Source organism: Musa acuminata, chromosome BXJ1-7 (assembly GCF_036884655.1).
Source record: "Musa acuminata AAA Group cultivar baxijiao chromosome BXJ1-7, Cavendish_Baxijiao_AAA, whole genome shotgun sequence".
Taxonomy (NCBI): domain Eukaryota; kingdom Viridiplantae; phylum Streptophyta; class Magnoliopsida; order Zingiberales; family Musaceae; genus Musa; species Musa acuminata.
In genome coordinates this window covers 42,913,002-42,936,105 of record NC_088333.1, presented here as the reverse complement: position 1 = coordinate 42,936,105, position 23,104 = coordinate 42,913,002, and the positions used below count along the sequence as shown (strand labels likewise).

Genomic DNA, 23,104 nt, shown 5'->3' with positions numbered 1-23,104 from the left:
CGACGCGACGACGAGATCACTCGCTTAACGCCACTCTTAGTCGCGAAAAGCGAAGCATCTGAAGCTGGTATCGACGCCTGAAGGCAGTGAGCCGCACGCATTAAGCCCACCTAAACAAAAGGCAAAAGAACATAAAGCAAGACAGGAAAAAGCGAAAGGGACACAACATGCTTGTCATCGAAGAGGAGGAAGACTGGGAAGGGACGTCGATGACCCCTATGCCTAACACCGAGCTCCATGTCTGTCTGGGTCCCAGATGGACCTCCAAAGTAGCACGGTTCCAATATTTGCTGTGCTCTGCTCTTTTAACAACGTGTGTCTCAGCTCCAAACCATGCAGCTTATGATCCTAATGGAAGGAAGAGGACGCCCGACTGATGATGTGATGGGACCTGAAGGGGCATTTCCGTTATTTTGGGTCTTTTTCACAGAAAGTAAACCATGGGGACGCGTCACGTGCGAGGATTGGCGGGAAACGACGGCAGCGGTCTTTTCCACGAGGACGAGGGGAAGGAACGAACCTCGGCCGTCGGATCCGCTCCTTTTTGTCTTCCACGTGGACGATAGGGATGCCTTCTGCTTGGCTGGCTTGCACGCAGGCTGTAAGTGCCATCACGACGGCGTCACCACCACGTCATCGTGGGTTATCCGACGGTTCAGATTCGTCTTCATCTCGACCGCCGGATGCCGATCGAAGGGACGCGGTAGCAAGAGGTCCGCGGTCAAAGATGATGCGGGGTAGGCTTCAATTTAAGTTCCCGAAGCAGGGAGGACGGACAAGGATCGGCCGAGATCGCACGGCAGATTGGACCACACCATGTTATTGACGACGACTCGCCTACCCGTTGATGCATTTATGCCCACAAACTATCGTTTTGCGTCACAGGATAGTAGACGACGACGACGACGACGACGCCAATCGACATGACATCGACTCGTGCAATTATTACCGGTTACGCATTCGTTGCTGATATTACCGTGGTCGTAATCCGGTCACGCCAACGCGACGTGGTGGCTTGACCAGGCTCACCAAATCGAACGACTCGTGACTCGCGGAACATTTAAACTGGAACTCGCGCGTCACGAGATCCTGTCGGACGCCACGGCAGGGCGGGCGCAGGCGGTGGCGGTGGCGGTCCCCCCGACGGCTTCCCTGACGCGGCACCGCGTTGCGCGCTGCCACTGCTCCAGTTATACTACTCGACGCCGTCCTGTGACGCTTTACCGGGAATTAGGAAGCAAATGGATATTTGGTCCCCATTCACATCCTGCCCTTCCACAAACCGAGAACCACAGGGGCATTTCCGGGAAAACAGAAAACATACGCTCTACGAGAAGATTAAGAGGAAGGATTAACAACAAAACCCTGGTTCTAACAACAATTTAAAGGATTAACAGGGGAGAGACCAATCCATGTTATGGAGATTAATTAGAGGAGTTCACCGTCGAGGCCGGTAAATACGCGGTCTGTACAAGGGTGGTCGCCGAGCCGAAGGCGCTTGGCGGGGCGTGGCTCGGGTCCGTCCTCGGACCTCGGGCCGGTGTCACAGCTCGTGCAGGCGGCGGAGTCCAACACGCCGACTGGGCTCCTCGGCGGCTCGGGGCGACCTCGGCATTCCGTAGTGTTTCCCCGCCGGGATGACGGGCACGTGCCGATCACCCACTCCTCCATTAGCTGGCGACACCTATTCACCACTCCCTGCTCCTCGAAAACAGTCAAAAAAAGGAAAAAATATGAGACAACGTTAATACTTTTAACTGCTAGCAGTAAAAGTCTGCTGCTCGAATCCTCCCCCCCCACTATTATCCCGCCACCGCCCCAGACGTTCACCCACCGGCCACCCACCCCACACAACACTAGACAAAAATGTAGGAGCATTTGGGGTGTGGTGGCTGCATCCGTAGCCATAATCTGACATTTAATATGTTAATTACCTTGCTAACCCAAGCATCGAAGCAACTCGACCAGTCGCCGGTTCCTATGGCTGACGACTCGGTCATCTCGTTTGCCGCACACAGGAAGGCCGCAGCTGCCATCACTGACGGCCGATAGACCAAGAAATCCACCACTGCCAAAATTCCAAGCAAAGAAAGAAGACGTAAGTAGACAATGGAAACAATACAGAAGGATTTAAAATAGATGGTGTGTAAGGATACCGCGGTGGGTGGAGAGTACGAGGCGGGCGGCGCGGGAGAAGAGGGCGGAAGAGGAGGAGGGAGAGAGGGCGGCGACGGCGGGGGAGGCGGCGAGGTGGTGGAGGAAGTCGAAGGGGGTGACGGCGCGCAGGCGCCACCGCAGTGCGGCCGCGAGGAGGAGCTCCATCCGTTGGATGGTGCGGGGCTCGAAGACATAAGTAGGATCGCGGAGCTGGAGGTCGAGCAGCAGCGGCACGTGCGACTCCTCCAACTTCGCCGCAACCGACACGCACGCCACCGACAGCAGCTGCATCGGCCAACCTCCCTTCCCATTCTGCCCCTACACCCACACACTAAGATGTTACTGAATTGAAATAGATAGTCAAACAGCGGTGGTTTCACTCAACGTCAGGTCTACGTGACGGGCTCCATTACCGGAAGAGAATGGGAGGAGAGGAATCGGTCGAGGTAATTGACGGAGAGACACGCCGTCACCGGTCGGAAGCGGTAGAACTCGCTCACCTACAAGCACAGATTTTGACGGTGTCACTAGCAGGAAATAGGGGGGGAAGTGAGGGGCATTTGGCAAGAGAACGGGAGAAGACAGCACGTGCCTTGAGAATCCAGCCGATGGCGTCGTGGCGGGCGGCGGCGTCGATGGCGCGGGCATGGAGGCGGCCGAGGTAGTCATCGCGGGGTAGGTGGTCAGGCTCGGCCGCGAGCATGGCCGCGATGGCGGCACGGTCGTCGGCTAGCGCGGGCGGGACCCACTCATTGTCTGCTGTTGCGGCGACGGTGGCGGTGCCGCCTTCCACGTCCTGCTCCTCCCCATCCCAGGATGCCACGTCGTCGGCGTTCTCGGCGCAGAGGAGGAGGTTGGAGGAAGCGGAGAAGAGGTCGGGTGAGACTGCCATGGGAGGGGGCTGTAGTGAGGGCGTTTCCCGAGGTGGTGAATTGGGGCTTGGCGCATGGACGGAGACAACTGGCGGAGAGAGAGAAAGAAATCCCTCTCCCTCGGTCTCACTCAAAGGGGAGAGATGTGTTTGCTGTGCGTGGAGTGAAATAGAGAGATGACTCGGTGTTCGATGAGGCAGCAGCTCACTTATCACGTCTTTATATATTACGTCTGAGATGTATCTTCTTTTATAGCGAAACAGCCACGGCTTTTAAATGCGGCGGTCTCTAACCACTTTGCTTAATGACTCCAACGGATCTCTCTCTCTCTCTCTCTCTCTCTCTCTCTCTCTCTCTAGATACTTTGATTAGATCCGCTCGTGTGCCCACACATCCGTTGCGGTACGATCTACGTTCATCACAGATTGAGAAGCAGGCAGGCGAGGTGCTGGGACCATCGTGATTCGTGCATGATCATAGAGCGGATTTCCTGTGTGTCGCCATGGAGACGGACGGAGCTTTTGTTTTGTCTTCATCAGGTTCTGAATGATAAAAAGATTAAGCATGCGTTGAGAAACAAGTCCAATGACTAACCTTCCAAAATCTTACAAATATTCGATTATGAGTAAATAAATCACTTGCAATTAAATCCTTATATGATGCAATGCATTGCCTCCTTACGTATTATCCCTGCTTCTATCTCAGTTCACACAACCCTCATTACGATGGAGAAGATACTACTGCATGAGCCTGATTTGTATTCGTTACTGGGTTGCTGCAATGAATAAGGCTCACGAGCATGGTGTGTTGTCATGTGAGGATGAAGGGGAGATGACAAGTTCATCTCAAGACATTGGATTCTTGGTGACGAACTCTCTCTGATGGGCTCTTGCTGGGTTTTTGAACGTATGGTAGAAAGTTGCCGAGGGATTGCATTGTTGTCTAGTGGCTACAACTTTTACGCTGTGCAGGTCAAGACATCTTTTTTGGCCAGAATCAATCTCTGATGCTGGTCCAACCACAATGCTTGTTTTTATATGCTTCTAGCTAAATCAAATCAGCTGAAATCTTCTCAGCCTTCTTCCTCAGAAAGAGTCGACTCTATCTCTCTCTCAGAGCTGCTGCTGCTGCCGGTCTCTCAATGCTACACCCATAATAGCCAACTTAGATGATGAACTATGCACAGAGTGGGAACGTTGCCATCTAAATATAAGATGTTTCCCGCGGCGGAAGACAAAGACTTTCGTGATCATTTCAGAAGAGATCTTTGGCCTCATCCGAGCTCCAAAAGATAACACGCACGCTGCACATCCAAGCAACATGCGGAGCTGCAGATCTGCTTGCTGTCGTACCATTTCGAACCACACGAACTTTTGGTTCCTACGCAGACGTCGCTGCTGCCGATCGACATCGATTCTCGATCATCCACTGCTGATATCACAGGCTGCACATCACAGCGTCGAGATACCCAAAAGTACTCATCACAGACGACCATCGAACTGTTGGCACACCTCCGATGATATTTGTGAGCAGGAAAGGTAATTTTCGATTAATGACTGAGATAACAGTGTGTACTGAATGCTTGTAATGCAACCAGCTAAACTCTCTTCAGCTGTCGATGCTATCACATTGTAGAAGACGTGCTGACGAACCCACTCGAAGTCATGGTTGGTACCAGACGAGGATATGTAACAACATGCACGTGAAGGTGGAGGCAACCACCGGTCGTCCCTGTGAGCCCACTTCGACATGAAGGAATGTAGCGTCACGGGCAGCGGCTGCTTCCAGCTCGAGACAGCCAAACCTGCGACCATTCCATGTCATGTACATAGATCGCAGTGCTCCCTCCACAAATGTAAACCTCGGAAGCAGAATATTATGGCGACTGTTCTCCAAGAAGATGAAGACAGCCATGGCTACAGCGAAAGGTTGTGGGCAACTGTTCGTCCCCGGGGCTGCGAGTTAAAGACGGTGGCATGCATTCCATGGACAACCGTGATTCCTTCCCTGTTTCATGGGACGGAAAAATCAGCATGTTTCGGCACCGATGGACGGCCAGGATTCTTAGTGATGATAGCCTGGCTTCTGCTGGACGCGGGCCCACATGCGCGCATCACAACACGTAGATAAATTAAGAGGTGACGTCACCCCGATAATCTTCAGCGTCGATTCGGTCGTTTTGGTGACAGGCGCTCGACAAAGCCCGTAAGTGTAGCCCAAATCAAACCCGGCCCATAATTAGCTGTGCCTTCTCTCTTGAAGAAAGAGCAGACGCCGACAACGTCGCAATAATGGAATTAATTTCCAATGTATCATCATTACATGTTCAAATCCTAAATCTATTAATGGTTCTCGGAGGTCCGGAGAACTCAATGGACGTATACCAGCCAACGACATGCCGTAATGGCGTTCGTCTCCTCTCGTGCTGTTCACGTATGGAATACGACGGGGCACCGAATGCGAGCCTCAATTATTTCGGCCTGCGTCGTGCGAAAGGTCAATGTTCTCAATCATCCCTGCGCTGGAGAGTGAGGCGGAGCTGTTCATGCATGAGATGTCATCGGGGCAACAGTAAGGAGATGTCTAATGCATCTGTAATAACCACTCAGGATAAGACAGCAAGAGTCAACTGGCTGACGTTGCTCTCTACATTAATTCCTAGAGAATATTTTTTTGGCTGTGCAGAAGATCCATTGAAAAGTATACATCCTGCAGGCCAAGGGAGGTGGACTTCAGTTGTATATCTCTGAGTTGCAGGTCAAGCTATATCAATAAGACTCCTCCCAAGCTAGTCTAGGATAGGAAAATATTATGGCCTTGACTTGTGTGGAAGGTCAATGTAGCTTTCATAATGGAAAGCCTCAATGAGCTGGAACAGTTCCTTGTCATGCCCAGACTGGACTGCACATTAAGTGTTGGCCCAAATATTAGTTCTCTAATCGAGATCCTGCACATTATAGCTGCCTGTCATCCAGTTCAACTCTTATTGTATTCTCGAGAAGCTGAAAGCTGCTCCTTCAGTTCACTGTTGCTGCAAAGAGGGTTGGAGAGCTCTTTGGTAGTAGCTACTGCACTTTTGCTTTGCAAAAGAGCCCTTTTGTCACACCCCCTACAATGGGGAATAACAGATCAACTTTTTCCCATGTGGTGTGGATTATTGCTGTCACCACTTTTTCTGAATCTTGTGCGACGCATACTAATCGGAAGCGGATCGAATTACCATGATATATCGAGCCGCCTGTTTAATGAAGAGTATATACGATCATGATAGACCAATGTATACGACTGTAAAATCCAGCGATTCTTGTCATTGCTACTTGCCTCCAGGAGGAGCTCATCATTGCAGTTCATTTCAGAGGTGGAAGTCAAAAGAAATGGGAGCCATCGCAATCTCTCTGCAGGCCGAGATGGGACACCAAGTCATCAATAATGTGGAGCTGCTGCGTCTCTCTCTCTCTCTCTATCTCTCTCGGTCCCATGATGACAATGGCACATGGCTTGAGCTACTCCTAAGACATAACAGGGAAAAGATGTCCAACTACTCTTTAAAGGATTGGCAAAGGGTGCTCTTCCTCTTCTTCCACCTCGACCTCCTTCAACCGATGCCCAAGAGATGACCAGAGGCGCAGAATTCTAGTTAGGGTCATCCCCAGTCCTTCCATCTTCCAAATAGCAAAGGCTCTTAATTCCCCCACGCTAAGATTGGCTCCAGGAATCCAACATGTGACACTTTGATACACATGGTACGTGGACACCAGAACATGGCATGTATGTCGTTGGATGGATGGAGGGATGGATGGCGCACGCATTTTTAGGGCGACCCAACCCGCTTTGCGTTTCGTGCTGCGTGATCACGTACCCGGCAATTACTCCGCTGCCGGGGACACCTCTAAAGTCGATGGTTGGGCGCATGTGCTTTGGCTACCTGTCCATACCAAGTGGTGGACTTGTGTGCCGCTGTGGACCCTTGTTCTGGGGTCCATCCATGGGACCACCCAATCGAACAATCCGCATGCGACATGTCAGCTTCTCCTCCGTGTGACATATAGGCACCCGCTCTCTTCCTTCTTCTTCCTCCTCCTCTGCTGGCTGTAATAAACACGGGTAAAAGGTTACACCTCCCCCCCCCTGTCATTTCCTGGTATAATGTTAGTAATACCTTTCCTTTATCCTATACAAGTTTCTCCCTGTTTCCCGGAGGGAACAAACCACCCAAACAAAAACAAGCTCTCGCCCTACTCATGACTTGCTTGTCCCACGCACTCTGATGAGGTACTCTGCCACTCATCAGTCATCTCCTCGAATCACTCTTGCCACTGCATGACCTAAACCTGCTTCTGGCATTTTGTTAGGGTCACCACGGTTTGCATCAATAGTTCCTAAAGGAAGCATCCACAGACACTGCCGTGCAACGCTCCAAACCCTGCAACAGTCCACACGGTGGTGCATTAGCCCACCATTAGTACTCTGGCAGCAGCAGCAGCATTATTGCTGGTGTCGATCACCGGGGACACGAATATGTTAGGGTGACATGGATTTTATAGGATGTTGATTCGTCTCTCACCACCATGGCAATACGATCATAGCAATATGATGGATTGCATAAGCATCTTCTTTTTTCCCTTCATTTCAGATGCTGGTCGAGCTTAGAAACCTGAAGCTTACAGGTTAAACATCACCTGGTACGTATTAGGGACCGTACGCGATGCTATCTGATGCAGCTTCCCTGTATTTGCTTCCTTCACGGGAATTTAAGGCAAATAATGAAGCCGATGTAGCATTGTACACTTTGCCTCGCTGTATTGCATGTGAGACCGTTTTGGCTCCATTCCTTCTATGGCATAGGAGAGAGGAGAAAGATTTAGATAGAGAGAGAGAGGGGGGGGGGGAGGGGGAGAGAGTGACGCACAGTGAGTGTGCGTTTGGCGAAGAGAGAGAGAGAGAGAGAGAGAGAGAGAGACCTTTTCTTGGCTCAGAGCCTCTCTCTCTCTCTCTCCTGGTAGTCTCACTGTGCGAGCTCACCTACAAAGCGGCCGATGCCTTACTGGCAGTTTTAATTTTCATGTGCACCGAGGAAAGCAAGGTGGTGGGAAGGATGGCTTGAGCGTAAGGACAAAACTAGTCTGGGATTTGGCCCTGTTGCCATTCATTTCTTTCTGCCTCCATTCTCCCTCCCTCTTCTCCTTTCTTCCAGTCCCACCTTCTTTGTTCTGCTGCCAAAGCCATCACATTTAGACTTACGAGAGAGAGAGAGAGAGAGAGAGAGAGAGAGACAGAGAGGAGAGGAGAGTAGGAGCTTCTGCTTGCAGGACTGTTGCTCATATTGATCCAATGATGTTGGGGGAGGAGGAAGATGTCAGCTCAGAGTGCAGCAGTGGATGCCAATCTGGTTGGACCGCCTACCTAGATCAGTCCTCCTATGACTCCCCTCAGCCTCTTGTCTATAACAAAGCTGGTTACTTACAAGAGGAGGAAGAGGAAGAGGAGGAGGAGGACCTGTCTATGGTCTCCGATGCATCCTCTGGACCACCTCATTTTCATGAAGAGGATGAGCCTTCCTTCTGCTATCTTCACTCCAGCACTTGCTTCGAGGGCGGTGGCTGCCTCTGCTCCGCCCTAACTCCAGCTGCTGGATCGGCCAAAAGTGGTGCGAAGAGGAAGCGAGTTGAACCAGAGCAACAGAGAGAGCATTCCTCTCTGCTGGATGACACTGCGAGTTCCACTCTGCTCAGCTACCCCAAGGTAAGCTCTATTCCTCATCCCTGCTCCCAATCTTACTTCCGGCCCACTTGTTCTCTTGCCTTATATCGCCTGTCGATCATTGCTGTTGCAGACCCGCTTCAATGGCGACAGCAACAGCAATAACTATCTGAAGCCACCCATGGAAGGTGTTCTGGAGTTCTCTTGTGGCTTTTCGGCTACCCATTTTAAGGTGCATTTCAGGTTCTCTTGATGATCCTTCTTTTGCAGCTTCTTTTCGATACTGCTCTCTGTTGACCAAGTGGTACGATCTCGAGCAGAGAAACCATGAACTACACAAACAAGTGGGCTACCTTCAATCCTCTTCTCCTGTGAAGCCAACCCCTACGAGCCCAGTTAAGCGATCTCCATGAACTCGATCTGAAACACTTGACACGTCTTTCTTCTCGACTCATTCCCCTGTTTGTCTATTTGGTGTACATAGGTTTTAAGGAAAGAAGGTGGGAAGAAGATTTGGTGATTGATCCCATGCCGCCCTGCTCTGAACAAGAAACAGAAGGATGAATCTTTTAAAGATCTCAAAGAGATCTTGCTCCGTCTCTTGTTCTACTTCTCTCTTCTGTTATTTTCCTCGTGGCATGTCAATGCAGAGGGACGCAAGTGCCCTGAGAGCAATAGAGAAGAGGAAAAAAATAAACAGTACTCTGTTTTCCCTTACTACTTGAACTTTTGTCATCAATGGAGGTGCCACCATGAGGCCCGTGGCTTTCTCTTACACTCGTCTGTGCATGCCTACCCATGATGGTCTTGGAATGAGCCACCATGCTCTCTGTTTCCACCCTCATCTCCCACCTTCCCACAGGCATACTCAACTGATACATGCATTCAGATACATGCGGCCCCATGGAGATCCACATCAGTCCAGTCTGTCATCTAGAAATTACAATAATAGTAGTAGTAGTAGTAGTAGTAGTAATAATAATAATAATACTCAGTTAGGCCAAGACATGGTCGTGTGATGCTTAATACAGATGCAGTAGCGAGGAAGCCTTATCCAGTTGGCAAATTCTCCAGATAGGCCAAGACATGGATCAACAACTTGAAACCATAGGAAATGGTGGACAAGAGAGGAGCTACCAGAACATGTCGCTTGTCCGGAGAAGCTTCAGGCATGGTCACTTTCAGTACCAGCTTGCCCTAGAACACCCACATTGATGTGCAGTGCAGGATTCCTCATGGATGTCTGTGATGTGATTTCAGTCACCTCTCTTGTAAACTAAGAACAAGCTGAAAGTGTTTCTACTCCTGGGACTGGCAGTGGTGTTGGATGCCATGTTCGGCTGCAATGCATCGCAAGACTCGTGGGTTTCTTCCACTGTTCGAGCAGACCCCAGGAAGGATTCCTTGAATCGATGTCCATGGAGATGCAACAAAGGCCAGCGGTCGACATCTCATCTGATCTCCCCTCTCAGAGAGGGAAAGAGGACACTGGTCTTGTCACCACAGTGGACGTAGTACCAGCAGAAAGCGGTGTCTGCGTTTTTGAGGACAAGCTTCACAGCTGCTGCATCTTTTACCAGTCTAACCTAAGCATAGGCTTACTGGGTTCATACGAAGGAATACTTGAGAAGATCTTAAGCCCCTGAGATCCTACCTTCAGATCCTCCATGCCCAGAGCATGTAGGCGATTAAAATACTACTAGGAACCCTCATCTCAATGAAACCCCCTCTCCATGTCTTTTTTTTGCTGATGTCTCGTGCCTCCAAGGCTGTCTCCTTCGGACCTGTCCTTTGGTCATGTGTCATGTTACCATAGAATTCATTTCTTATCTCCCTCGGTCAATCTTTTGTGTGCCCACCAAACACATTAACATGGTAATCTAAAGAAAGCAGCACTTGGAGTTTGGAATGTTCACCCATCTCCCTCTCCCCTGTTGTTCTTCTCTGTTCTGTTCCAATTGTATATATATTCCCTCGCAAAATCTACGGGCGTAGAGAAAGAGAGATGCCGTGCAATCCTCATGGCAGCTTCTCCCCCGAGCAAAGCTAGAGATAGGCCCTCATGCTTGCCTTGGACGGAGGGTGGAGAGGAGGTGCCGCTCTGCCTGTGTGCCCAACCAGCACGCTGCTACGTGCGAGCACGTGCAGCGGCACACTTGCACACACACGCTCACATGCGCACGTTCGGTGCGCCTCCCGATGCTTGCTGTTGCTCATCGCCAACAAAGGCTTCGATCATGTGCGCTACGTCTTAGGGCTCTTTGCTCCACACGCGCGCGCGCGCACACACAAGCACAACCCTCCAACCAATGCACAACCACAAGCAGAGTAACATGCGTCGTTGGTAACCCCCATTCATCCTTTTCTTATTGGGTTCTTGATGGATTGCAGCAAACGATGGTCGAGAACTTGGTGTTGATCCCTTCGAGTTCCTATACAGATCGCTGCTATTGCAGTAAAGGAACACCGAGTATAAACACCTACGGTCAATTACATCTTCTTTCCAAGCAAGCTCAGTGGCACACTATTGTACCAAAGATAAGAGGTCTTCACAAGGATGCTGCCATTTACTCAGCTGAGAGATACCGGCCATTCAAATGAGCTTTCAAACTGAGCTGCAAAACATCTGCAGAACAATCTCAGCAGTCAAATCCAAGCTTTGAGGTCAGCACAAACTCATCGTTATCCTCCGCCTTTACTAGACTTAAATTGGCAATTCATTGAGCATGTACTGGCTCTGATGCCCATTAAATATTCACTTCAAGGAACATGTGGCACTAAAAGCTTGTGTCTTTCATCGCCACCATTTTGGCAAGAGTGCTACGGATTTCAGCAGGTAGCCAATCCTTTAGAACCTATCCCTCGTTGCACCTGACCGCATGAGGCTTACAGTATCTTTATTAGAGCATGCTTGCATGAGATACAAAAGATAAATATTTATTTGAGAAAAATTATCATTGACATATTGATGAATTCGATCTGAATACATAAACATAAGATTATTCGAGGTATCTCCGATGTAGAAACGACGATATCTTAAGGTGCAATATGCATGAAAGCCGAGGTCAGAAGAGATTTCTCGATCCGATCTCTCTTATACTCAAGTTAATAATCTAAGGTATATTAGTACGGGTGCAAATAGTCCTTAAAAGTTTTTATTTTCTATGTTAAAGATGAGCTTTTATACTTGATCACACATGGTAAGAAGAAAGCTTACTATTACCTTTATAGTCATAAATGATAATAAGTAAGCTTGTTTGTGATTGTCTTTTTGGTCATAAATGATATTGATGATGTATGTATTACCTTTATAGTCTTCTCCTCCCTGTTCGGGCACCATGTTGATGATGTATTGAATGATTGATCGATAATGTATCCCCTATCATTTACCCCCCCCCCCCCCCCCGAAGGCATGCTTAGGGCTTTTTTGAGAGATGTTCAATCCAACATAAGAGCGTTCGAGATTTCCTCTTGCGGGTTAGTTTTTCCTAGCTCGCATGCCTCGGACGTATTTTTCCCTACATTTTTACTGGAATGGATTTTCTCTCACGCGGGTCAAGTTATCCTAACGCATGCTCCTTAAGCATATTTTATCTTATGCCTCCATCGTGATAGATTTTTTTTGCATAGGTCAAGTTTCCTAACTCATGCTCCTTGGACACATTTAACATTATGTCTTCGTTGTGACAGATTTCTCTTCACGTGATTGAGTTTTCCCAACTCATGTATCTTGGGCACATTCAGCCTTGTGCCTTTACGTGATGGATTTATCTTCACGTGGGTTGGATTTTCCTAACTCATGTGCTTAAACACATTCAGCCTTATGTCTTCATCGTCGTAGATTTCTCTTCACACTGGTCGAGTTTTCCCAACTCATGTGTCTCGGATATATTTTACTTATGCCTTCGTTGTGGTGAATTTTTTTTCACTTGGGTTAGATTTTCCCAACATATGCACCTTGGGCATATTTGACCTTATGCTTTTTTGCTTGGGCGGATTTCTCGTAAGTAAGTTTTCTTGAGTCACGTATCTTGAACACATTTTACCTTGTGCCTCTACCATAGTGGATTTCTCTTCACACGAGTTGAGATTTTCTAACTCATGTATATTAGGCACATTCGACTTTATATCTCTATTATAATGAATTTCTCTTAATGTGGGTTGAATTTTCCTAAATCATGCACCTTGGGCATATTTTACCAAATACTTCTACCATGGTGGATTTTTTTTTTCACGTGAGTTAAGTTTTTTCGACTGATGCACCTCGAGCACATTCAGTCTTGTGCCTCCACCATGACAGATTTTTCCTTATGCAAGTTGAGTTTTCTAACACACGTCTTAGGCATATTTTACTTTGTACCTTCGTCGTAATATATTTCTCTTCATATGGGTCAGGTTTTCTCAACTAATGCACCTTGGACACATTTAGTCTTGTGCCTCCGCCATAGCAGATTTCTCTTCATGCGGGTCAAGTTTTCCTGACTAAAGTGCCTCGAGCACATTCAGTCTTGTGCTTTTGCTATGGTGGATTTCTCTTCATACGGGTCAAATTTTTTCGACTCATGCGTCTTGGACACATTTGATCTTATACTTTCACTGTGATGAATTTCTCTTCATATGAGTTAGGTTTTCCTGACTCACACACCTTGGGCACATTTTATCTTGTACCTCTTGTCACTAACTTAGTTGGTTTTACCAAAGTCATGTGGCACCCTTGCGTGTTTGTCCGCAAAGGTCAATATCTCTGAAACCTCATGTTTTCTCTTAGGATCTACAAAAGAGAAAATGGGTTAGAGAAAGTGCCTCACTTGGGATCTATAAGCAATCATTTCAGGAAACACTTCATAACCAATGCAAATTACAAAAAGACTTCGTAAGCTCTGATTGGTCATACAACAAAGGATCTAAAATGGTTTACTATAGACTGAAATCTCTCACAAGTGTCTACATGACACAACCTTTATTTATAAGCTTAAAATGACCGCTAAACCCAACTAAATTGGAGTTGTTAAGCTTTCGATCGTCCCTCTATATATTGTGCAAAGCATGAACAAACCATAAGACATAAATATACATAAGCATAACATTAGACACCATGTTTATAATTTTGTCCATAACATTCTCCCCCACTTATTCCTTTGACATCTCCGTCGAAGCCTTTGCCGACATTACAACTCCTTGCCTTTGTTGAGTCTTCAATCATCTGCTTTAGTTGCAATGTGCCTCTTGGCTCCTAGCTGCTCTCCACTATTGTTGTTAAGTAGTCGAACTTTTGATTTGTCATGCTGCTTCAACTCGCTAATGACTCTGACTCTAGTGTGAGGTTGGCTGAGTTGTGTTGATCCATGTTGGTTCCTACGGATCATTCGAATAATGAAAAAGACCATCCTTACTATATGCTAGTCTCTCAAATACCTCATGCTACTTCAATTGGGTGGATGCTTATTGGAGCTTTAACGAGCATCGCCTCGTAAACTTTTGAAGTTTTTATGTCATTCCTCTACAAAATTTACCCATCGACTCTTCTTTCATTTAGTTGTCACTTCCAAGTAGGTTCGCATCACTTCCGCTTTCGATTAATATTCTGTTTGAAAATGAAGCGGATAATCTACTCTCAGTAGCACTGATAACCATTAGTGAGGATTTGACAATTATTATCTTTCATTTGATTTCATAGAAAGGTCTTTGAACATGTGCAGAGCTCCTCCGCTGGATAGATAAAAGAATTGGGGTACTCGATTTCGCCTATTCTCTTAAAAGTTGAAAAGGTAAATGTTACTTGATTTTGTCTATCTCCTTGAGGGTTGTACTTTATGTATCGAGCCGGTTACTGACATTCGCCTGCTCTTTGCTCATACTTTTGAAGCACTCGAAATGTTTGCACTCTTTGCATTGAGTTAGCTACTATGATTCACCTTCTCAATGCCATCAAACTTCTGGAATGCAAGAAATTTTCATCTCAACTTGGAGTAAGTCTTTAATAGTTTTGGTCGCCTATGAGATTGTACCGTCTTCTCCATCAATCCTACTGCCTACTCCACTGAGTAGCAAAGGTACAGCACCGTGTACCGTCTGTTTCGTTCACTGGTTATGTACTCTTGCACGACCCGAAGTCCTTCACTTTCAACTATCTTAATGAGAAGCTCATTGACACTTTCGACTGATGACTCCTCCCCTCACTTTATAGTTCTTTAGGGGCTCATTTATGTTGATGGCTAGTTGGTATCTTCCCCTATTAGTGAAGGACGATTGTAAAGGAGTCATTTGTCTGGGTTAGCATTGTACGAGATTAAAAAAAAAAAATGATCATTTGTGTCGGTGACTGAAAAGGGGGAGATGAATTTCGTAGTCAAGGATTAATGCTACAAAAAAAAAAGGAGATGAGTTTCGCCGTCAAGGGTTAATACTCCTAAAAAAGAGGAAGATAGATTCCGCCATTAGAAATTGATGCCTTTTCCTGAAATCGTGGTTGATAAGGGTGAAAGATCGTTTCCATATTATTTATAGGGTCTTTTACCCTCGTTATTGTCTAGGTGGAAGTGGGTCCCTAGGTGAGTTAGCAGGTCAAAGCTAATATCAATATTAGGAATGGGCTCTTCTAAACTTAAATTAACAAACTAATTAGATTATTTGTGAGATCAAGATATAGTGAATTCCGTACGATGCCTCGGTCATGAAAAACATGAGGCACCAATCACAAGCGTAAACATCGTTGTATCACATCGAGTTCAGATTGTGATTGTGATCAGACATACGACATCGATCAGAAGACGAAGGAATAACTGGTTGACTGACTAGAACTGACGCCGAGGTGTCGATCACCTCATCCAGCTCCTAACAAAAGTCAACCTTAGTATAGCCATCGGAAATTGGGTATCAGAAATCCGGTAAAAACTATATCTGGTGTGCCCGATACGTCAAAAGAGTACCATTTGAACGTTTCGTTTTGTACAGGTTCATGCCGTCCACCACACACTGTACGTTACTGTACAAGGATGACGTTTAACTCATTTATTGAACTTGCTCAGATGTTCCATGAGGAAGAAGATAACTTTCATCAACTCACGCAAAAGTCAAAGCCCACCATCATTGTTTCCTCTCCGCACGACAACTGATGAGGTCCACTCCATGATCATCTCTAGTCAACGTTCACAAGATAAGACAAATAAATACGCCATGTTTAAACATCCTCTGTGTCACTCTGTTCGTAACTCTCGACGACGACAAGGAGCGAATCGTCCCCCATGAAGTAGATCGGGGAAGAAGGTGGGCTAATAGGAACTTGGTCAAACTGCCGCCGGGCTCATCACCACCCCACATTGGTCCCACTCCTATTCAGCGCTGCGCTCGCCCCCCCGATCTCTCAACGCCAACCAAACAACAACACGGCATTAAGCCGCAATTCCCACGCGCAAGGCAGCCATTAAAAGCCCGACCTTCCCGCGCCCACTCTCCCCACCAAGTCCTCTCCCCGTATCAGCACGAGGCATGACGCTGCTGCTCCTCCTCCCACCGCTGCCCGCTATCCCCCCGGTCGCCGTCCCACGGGAGGTCCGGCGGATGGTGAGGCTGACGTACCTGACTGCGCTCACCACGTTCTTCGGCTACGTCCTCCTCATCGCCTTCGGTGTCCTCCGAGACCTCGTCCGCAAGCTCCTCGACTGGTTTAAATCCGACGACCTCAAGGTGGCGCTTCCAACTTCCATCGTCATCGAGAGTCAGAGGCGTTGGCTTCGTTTCATCTGCACTTCGTGGTCCGAAATGCAATAACGGATTCGGGTTTGATTTGTTCACAGGGTTACGCTCCGATATGCCCACCATTTGAGGATTTCTACACCCGCCGAATCTATCACCGTATTCAGGTTTGTCTCCCGTCATCCGTTGGTTTCATTATTTGCTTAAACGGGTCGGATATAAATCCTTACCCGATAAGACTAATAAGAACCCAATCCGGTCGGATATAAATGGAGCTTTGAACCTTGGGTTGTTGAATGAGCATTGTGGCAGAAGAGTATACATGTGGATGATTCATGTACATATTTGATAGGACTGCTTTGGTCGACCAATCGCAAGTGCAGCAGATGCTTGGATCGATGTGGTCGAGCGGCATTCAAATGACAACGACAAGACTCTCCGGTAGGTTGATGTGATTTCTGTGGAGAACAAAGAGAACTCTTGTTTGGTCTATGGAGATGGCTGCAAGCCTTCGTCTGTAACACTCGTGGCCAACAACAGCACTGATCTCGTCTTCCTCTCACCCATGCAGCCGGACCTCGAACACCTCGAGATGCCTCAACCTTGGATCATACAACTACCTTGGTTTTGCAGCAGGAGATCGATACTGCACTCCTCGTGTCGTCGAGTCTCTTAAGAAATATGCATCTGGCACTTGCAGTGCTCGGGCCGACGCAGGTACGAGAAGTCTGCTTCTTTTGCTGCAGAAAGATATGGTTTTGCTTCAAGGGTTTAGGGAGTTCTGCTTGCCACGGCTATGCAGGCACCACTAAGTTGCATATCGAGCTCGAGGAACTGGTCGCGAGATTTGTCGGAAAGCCTTCGGCCATCACTTTTGGCATGGGATATGTGACCAACTCTTCCATAATTCCTGCTCTAGTTGGAGAGGTCTGCACAATATATATATATATATATATGCTCGGATTCAGCATGCACGGAAGAGTTTAGATAGTCATGTGAGTTCTCTTCTCATGCTTCTGAACAGGAAGGACTCATCGTTAGTGATTCCTTCAACCATAACTCGATCATCAATGGTGCTCGAGCTTCCGGTGCAACGGTGCAGGTTTTCCGACACAACAGTGAGTACTGCGACACTCAAGCATGAGATACTGCTGATTTCTGCAGCATTAAACTCCCCTGTGGTGACAGGTCCATCGCACTTGGAAGAGGTGCTGAGAGAGCAGATCGTCAAGGGTCAGCCTGGCACACACACACCTTGGAAGAAGATACTTGTCATTGTTGAGGGGATATATAGCATGGAAGGCGAGTTCTGTAAGCTACCTGAGATAGTAGCCATCTGCAAGAAGTACAAGGTTTAGCAACACTCCTCGACACTGAGATCCTCCTATTCATGGCGGACGTTCTCCTGACCACAGTAACATGATCTTTCTGGATCAGGCGTACGTATACTTGGATGAGGCTCATAGCATCGGAGCGGTGGGAAAATCTGGCAGAGGCGTTTGTGAGCTGCTTGGGGTGGATCCAGCTGACGTTGACATCATGATGGGAACTTTCACCAAGTCTTTTGGATCCTGTGGAGGCTACATTGCAGCATCAGAGGTAATACATACTTCTTTGATCATTGGATGGATTCGAGTTGTCTTTCCACTTAACCCGAATCCATTCCTCAGGAGATCATCCAACACCTGAAGCACGGTTGCCCTGCTCATCTCTACGCGACTTCCATGTCGCCACCTGCTGTTCAACAAGCCATATCTGCAATCAAGGTTGTTCTCGGAGAAGACGGATCAAACCGAGGTAAGAGCGCTCGCTTGATGCCTGGGATGATGGTGATGCCTTGCACCTAACGACGACTTGCTGGATCGAACCAGGAGCTAAGAAACTTGCGCGGATCCGCGAGAGCAGCAACTACTTCCGGTCGGAGCTCAAGAAGATGGGCTTTGTGGTGCTTGGAGACAACGACTCGCCGGTCATGGCGATTATGCTCTACAATCTGGCGAAGCTCCCCGCCTTCTCTCGGGCGTGCTTGAGGCAGAACGTGAGTGCGTGGTCAGCAACCGTGCCGTCCTGCTTCCATGCTCATGTGTGCTAGCTTGCATCGATGTGTTGCAGGTCGCGGTGGTGATCGTGGGGTATCCGGCGACGCCAGTTCTCCTGGCCAGGGCAAGGATCTGCATCTCTGCTTCGCATACCAGAGAAGACCTGATCAAAGGCTTGAAGGTAGAGGCCCAATTTGTGACAACCACTGTTAAGTTCACTGACGCTGTTGATGTCTGTCCTCTTTAACTACGTGGGAACAAGTTTTGCAGGTCATCGGCGAAGTTGGTGGCCTTGTGGGGGCGAAATGCCTCCCTGCCGAACCAGAGAAGGCAAAGAAGATGGACTGAGAGAATCAGTAGAGAGGAGGAAGAAGAAGAATCTAGCTATGACCTCCATGTCTAGTTCTATCAATCGTTTGTTTGGCATGCAAAGCCTTGTTGATATTATCATCAGAATTGCAATTTCTTCCTCCCTGCCTTGTGTTCATATAATTGTTTGTAATCTTATATCCACAATCTGTATGAATAATTGGGGATTCTTTTGATGGTATCCATCAATTGGATGAGATGAGTGGGAAATAAGAAAATATAAAGGACAATAGAAAAGAAGCTTCATTAAAACCAACAAGAAGATATTTATGGCTTTGATTTGACTCCTGAGATTATCCTGAATAATAATATGCATGTAGTCAACTCAGCTGTCATTGTTAAGTAATCAGTCCTGATATTTAATTTTTTAAATGTCCATTTGGCTTATTCTTATCTCCAACTTAAAGCAAATACAAAGGTCAAATTTTTAATATATTTTCTTTAAATTATAATAAATATTATAATAGTTTATCATAAAAAACTCTTATAAAATTTTATATTTTAAATATAATTTTATCATGACACTCTTATCCACTTTTGGAAAAAGTAGATAAGAGTTATTAATTTGATTATAGATTTTTTTTTAGTATGTATTTATAATAAATAATTAAATATTAATTGACTTAACTAATTATGAAGACATATATTATATTTTTATCTAATAGTTAAATATCAATTATCGTAGAAATCAGTGGAGCACGTTATTGCTTTCCATACTCAAATATTATGATACTTCAAACATCGTATAACACCTTCTCAATCATGTTAAGAGAATTGGATATCTATCTAGAACTATTCTCTATCAATTCTTTTGCTTAGCTCGCAAAGGAATTTGAGCTTCATTTATTCGGGAATGTGCGCTCGAAACCATCAACAACAATATTTTTTGAATTTGGGTAAGAAGAGGAAGAAACACTCTTGATATTCTTTGCTTAATTCACTAACGAAAACCTAACTCACATGAAAAAAAACTACCACGACGAATGCACATGGCAAAATATATTTGAGACACATGAGTCGAGAAAACTCGACACGCATCAGAAAAAATATGCTACGATAGGAGGCATAGGATAAAATATATTTGAGATAAGTTGGGAAAACCCGACCTATAAGAGAAAAAATCTACTGTTGTAGAGATACAAAGGTAAAATATGCCTGTGATATATGAGTTGAGAAAACCCGACCACATAAAAAGAAATGCATCATGATAGAAGCACATAGAAGAATATGTCTGAAATACATAAATCGAAAAAACCTGACCCACGTAAAAGAAATTCATCACGATGAAAGTAAATATGCATGAGGTACGTGAGTCAGAAAAACTTGATCCGTATAAGGAGAAATCTATCATGGCGAAGACATATGACAAATTTTGTCCGAGAAGCATGAGTCGAGAAAACCTTATCCATGTAAAATAATATGTCATAATAGAGGCATAAGACAACATTTGTTTGAGACATATGAGTTAGAAAATTTTGACCAATATGAAAATAAATTCGCTATGATGGAGGTGTAAGACAAAACGTGCTTGACTGTAAGTTAGGAAAACCTGATCCATGAGAGAAGACCTCAAATACTCTCGTGTCGAATAAATCAAATCTCACACTTCAAACTCCTCTCTCGCAAGAACCCTAAAGCACATTTTCGGAGGGAGGAGAGGAACAAATAATAGGGAATATACTATCAACTAATCATCATCGAACGCATAATCGTCACATGGACAAGAGTGCAAAGTAACATTCCATGAAATATTCCTTAAATTTTTTTTAAAGAAATATTATAAGTATTCTTTAAATTAGAGATATTATTCGAATAAAAGTACCTTTGAAAAATATCTAATATATAAATATTTTATAGAAAAATCTTCCCAAGAAAATCATCCATCCTCAACTACACTTGACTATTGATTTCTCCTTAAAATCATTAGTATTACTAACTTTTATGAGCAAGAAAAATGAAAACAATTAATAATAAAAACTGTTTAAGGAACTTCGTTCGGTTCAAGTTTTACTTGATACGAACCAAATTCAACCAAACCGCAATCAATATGCCTCACCATAAGCCCTACGTGAATTAAGCCCAATAACATTATGTCATAATTGGGCCGGTGTAGAGGCCCATTACATGAACGAGTCGCGTTTGTTAATCCCGCTTGGTTTCCGAGGCCATAAAGCAACATGAGACACGGAGGAGCATCGTGCCCGGGATCCATCCGCTTGGTAGCTTCCGTGCTCGATCTTTCTCCACAGGTAACAGCCGCGCTGCTCTTTAATTCCTTCTCTTTGATTCGTTTCCTTCTGCATAGATCTTGCTTTGATATTTTTTTCTTCTCCCCGATTCGTGGATTTCTCGTTGCTTTTCTTTAACCTATATCTAGGGCTTCTGGATCTCTTGATGCGCGAGCTTTTTTGCTATGGAAACCTTAGTTACCTTTAATTTGAATCGAAAACTGTTCTAAAAGTTCAGGCTTTTACAACTCTATATCGCTTCTTGTCGCTGATCTCCGTACCCAACACGGTTATGTCTGATTGCTTCTTCACCGTCTTAATTCAAGACACGAACGTTAGCAAACAACTTCTTTTCAGGAGGCAGGTAAAGATTTTAACTAAGATCCTTGTAATTGCTAATGCAACTGTATGTTATCTGTATGCCAATGGGTTCTTTGACGAATTATTTGATGTTTTGATGATAATTTGTCAATATATTTTCTTTGCCTCTGGGTTAGATCTAACATTTTCAATTCGCTGTTTAGTATTCATATCCATTATGGTCTTGGTGCATTTTTGTGCTGCTAACTATGTGTTGCTAGGTCATAAATAACACAAAAGTATTTGGATGCAGAGTTTTTGGGTGAGTATAAGTTCCTAGTTTGGAATTGAAGCAATGCCTTCCCAGAAGATAGAGACAGGTCACCAGGATGTTGTTCATGATGTATCGATGGACTACTACGGCAAGCGCCTGGCCACGGCTTCTTCTGATGCGGCTATTAAGATCATCGGGGTCAGTGGTTCTTCGCACCAGCATCTTGCAACATTGACCGGCCACCAAGGTCCAGTGTGGCAGGTCACTTGGGCCCACCCCAAGTTCGGATCCATGCTGGCCTCTTGCAGCTATGATGGTAGGGTGATCATCTGGAAAGAAGGGAGCAAGCCTGACGAGTGGTCTCAGGCTCATGTTTTCACCGAGCACAAATCCTCTGTCAATTCCATCGCATGGGCGCCATACGAGCTTGGCCTCCGCTTGGCAAGTGGTTCCTCGGATGGGAATATATCGGTCTTCACGGCTCGAACGGATGGTGGCTGGGATACCACTAGAATTGACCAGGCACACCCAGTTGGTGTGACTTCGGTGTCCTGGGCCCCAGCTTTGGCCCCTGGTGCACTTGTTGGTTCAGGCCAGTTTTATCCTGTCGAAAAGCTCGTCTCTGGTGGCTGTGATAACACGGTTAAAGTGTGGAAACTTTACAATGGTATATGGAAGATGGATTGTTTTCCTGCACTTCAAATGCATGCTGATTGGGTGAGAGATGTGGCTTGGGCACCGAATCTGGGGCTCCCTAAATCTACCATTGCAAGTGCTTCGCAGGATGGCACCGTAGTCATATGGACCGTGGCAAAGGAAGGTGAACAGTGGGAGGGTAAAGTTCTGAATGATTTTCACAATCCTGTGTGGAGGGTTTCTTGGTCACTTACGGGGAGTATATTGGCTGTGGCTGACGGGAACAACAATGTCACCTTGTGGAAAGAAGCAGTAGATGGGGAGTGGCAGCAGGTGATGACGGTTGAGCCTTAGATGTTTATATTTCTGGTTCATCAGATAGCCTGCAATCACATTTTGAGTAATAAACTAGTCTCTTTATCCCTCCTTTATTCGTAGGAAGCTAAGATTGTTGTTCTAATTATGCAACGATTTTCCTTCGTACTGAAAAACATTTCTTATCATGGCTATGTCTTAGTGAGATAATTGGAAGATGTTCTTTATGAGCTATTACAACGTGCTTCTTTTACAATTTTCACATATATGGAATGTGTTTCTTTAATCGTTGTTGGTATCCAATGACATGTTTCCATGTGGTATTGATGAGACATGATGTTTGTTGGTTAAGATTGCTCCACCACTGGCACTGTAGCTACCATCTCAACCAATTTGGTTGTCACCTAAATTCCATCCTGTTCTTTGGGTTGCCGGATTTTGTGATGGACTTTTATCAAGTTTCTTAATAGATATGATAGCTTCAGGTCTTGGTTGTCTGGTCAATTTGGTTCTATTTCT

At 46.0% G+C, this 23,104-nt stretch overlaps 4 protein-coding genes across 6 annotated transcripts; 3 read left to right on the top strand and 1 right to left on the bottom strand.

Moving 5' to 3' along the window:
- Positions 1-1,310: 1,310 nt before the first annotated feature.
- Positions 1,311-3,223, bottom strand: LOC103993036 (cyclin-D2-1-like). The gene is made up of 5 exons (XM_009412962.3): positions 2,750-3,223; positions 2,571-2,657; positions 2,157-2,475; positions 1,935-2,068; positions 1,311-1,698 (listed from the first exon to the last, which is right to left on the bottom strand). Exons 1-5 carry the CDS (start codon positions 3,047-3,049, stop codon positions 1,429-1,431), a joined length of 1,110 nt encoding a protein of 369 aa, XP_009411237.2. The 5' UTR covers positions 3,050-3,223; the 3' UTR covers positions 1,311-1,428.
- A 4,702-nt stretch (positions 3,224-7,925) lies between these two features.
- LOC135679579 (protein SOB FIVE-LIKE 5-like) lies at positions 7,926-9,504 on the top strand. Its single transcript, XM_065193484.1, has 4 exons — positions 7,926-8,771; positions 8,863-8,961; positions 9,050-9,124; positions 9,214-9,504. The coding sequence occupies exons 1-4, from the start codon at positions 8,361-8,363 to the stop codon at positions 9,247-9,249; spliced, it is 621 nt and encodes a 206-aa protein (XP_065049556.1). The 5' UTR covers positions 7,926-8,360; the 3' UTR covers positions 9,250-9,504.
- A 6,785-nt stretch (positions 9,505-16,289) lies between these two features.
- LOC103992870 (long chain base biosynthesis protein 2a) lies at positions 16,290-18,937 on the top strand. The gene is made up of 12 exons (XM_009412766.3): positions 16,290-16,415; positions 16,526-16,591; positions 16,777-16,865; positions 16,996-17,141; positions 17,227-17,351; positions 17,449-17,542; positions 17,613-17,776; positions 17,862-18,023; positions 18,095-18,221; positions 18,296-18,462; positions 18,537-18,644; positions 18,734-18,937. Exons 1-12 carry the CDS (start codon positions 16,290-16,292, stop codon positions 18,809-18,811), a joined length of 1,452 nt encoding a protein of 483 aa, XP_009411041.2. The 3' UTR covers positions 18,812-18,937.
- Positions 18,938-20,984: 2,047 nt separating this feature from the next.
- On the top strand, positions 20,985-22,871 carry LOC135580838 (protein transport protein SEC13 homolog B-like). Of its 3 annotated transcripts, XM_065193482.1 has the most exons (3): positions 21,014-21,081; positions 21,299-21,424; positions 21,674-22,871. In XM_065193482.1, the coding sequence occupies exon 3, from the start codon at positions 21,716-21,718 to the stop codon at positions 22,622-22,624; it is 909 nt and encodes a 302-aa protein (XP_065049554.1). In that variant the 5' UTR covers positions 21,014-21,081; positions 21,299-21,424; positions 21,674-21,715; the 3' UTR covers positions 22,625-22,871. The 3 variants fall into 3 exon arrangements, with proteins under 3 accessions (XP_065049553.1, XP_065049554.1, XP_065049555.1); XM_065193481.1 differs by lacking the exon at positions 21,299-21,424 and having other exon boundaries at positions 20,985-21,081; XM_065193483.1 differs by lacking the exon at positions 21,014-21,081 and having other exon boundaries at positions 21,294-21,424.
- Positions 22,872-23,104: the final 233 nt, after the last annotated feature.

Bases quoted from the DNA above. Each gene is read 5' to 3' on its own strand.
- LOC103993036 (XM_009412962.3), bottom strand. From the start codon at position 3,049: ATGGCAGTCTCACCCGACCTCTTCTCCGCTTCCTCCAACCTCCTCCTC. The intron at 2,658-2,749 runs GCACGTGCTGTC...CTGTGCTTGTAG, and splicing joins CCATCGGCTGGATTCTCAAG to GTGAGCGAGTTCTACCGCTT. The intron at 2,476-2,570 runs GTAATGGAGCCC...GTGTGGGTGTAG, and splicing joins TCTCCTCCCATTCTCTTCCG to GGGCAGAATGGGAAGGGAGG.
- LOC135679579 (XM_065193484.1), top strand. From the start codon at position 8,361: ATGATGTTGGGGGAGGAGGAAGATGTCAGCTCAGAGTGCAGCAGTGGA. The intron at 8,772-8,862 runs GTAAGCTCTATT...TTGCTGTTGCAG, and splicing joins CTCTGCTCAGCTACCCCAAG to ACCCGCTTCAATGGCGACAG. The intron at 8,962-9,049 runs GTGCATTTCAGG...GATCTCGAGCAG, and splicing joins TTTCGGCTACCCATTTTAAG to AGAAACCATGAACTACACAA.
- LOC103992870 (XM_009412766.3), top strand. From the start codon at position 16,290: ATGGTGAGGCTGACGTACCTGACTGCGCTCACCACGTTCTTCGGCTAC. The intron at 17,777-17,861 runs GTTTAGCAACAC...TTTCTGGATCAG, and splicing joins CCATCTGCAAGAAGTACAAG to GCGTACGTATACTTGGATGA. The intron at 18,463-18,536 runs GTGAGTGCGTGG...GATGTGTTGCAG, and splicing joins GGGCGTGCTTGAGGCAGAAC to GTCGCGGTGGTGATCGTGGG.
- LOC135580838 (XM_065193481.1), top strand. From the start codon at position 21,716: ATGCCTTCCCAGAAGATAGAGACAGGTCACCAGGATGTTGTTCATGAT.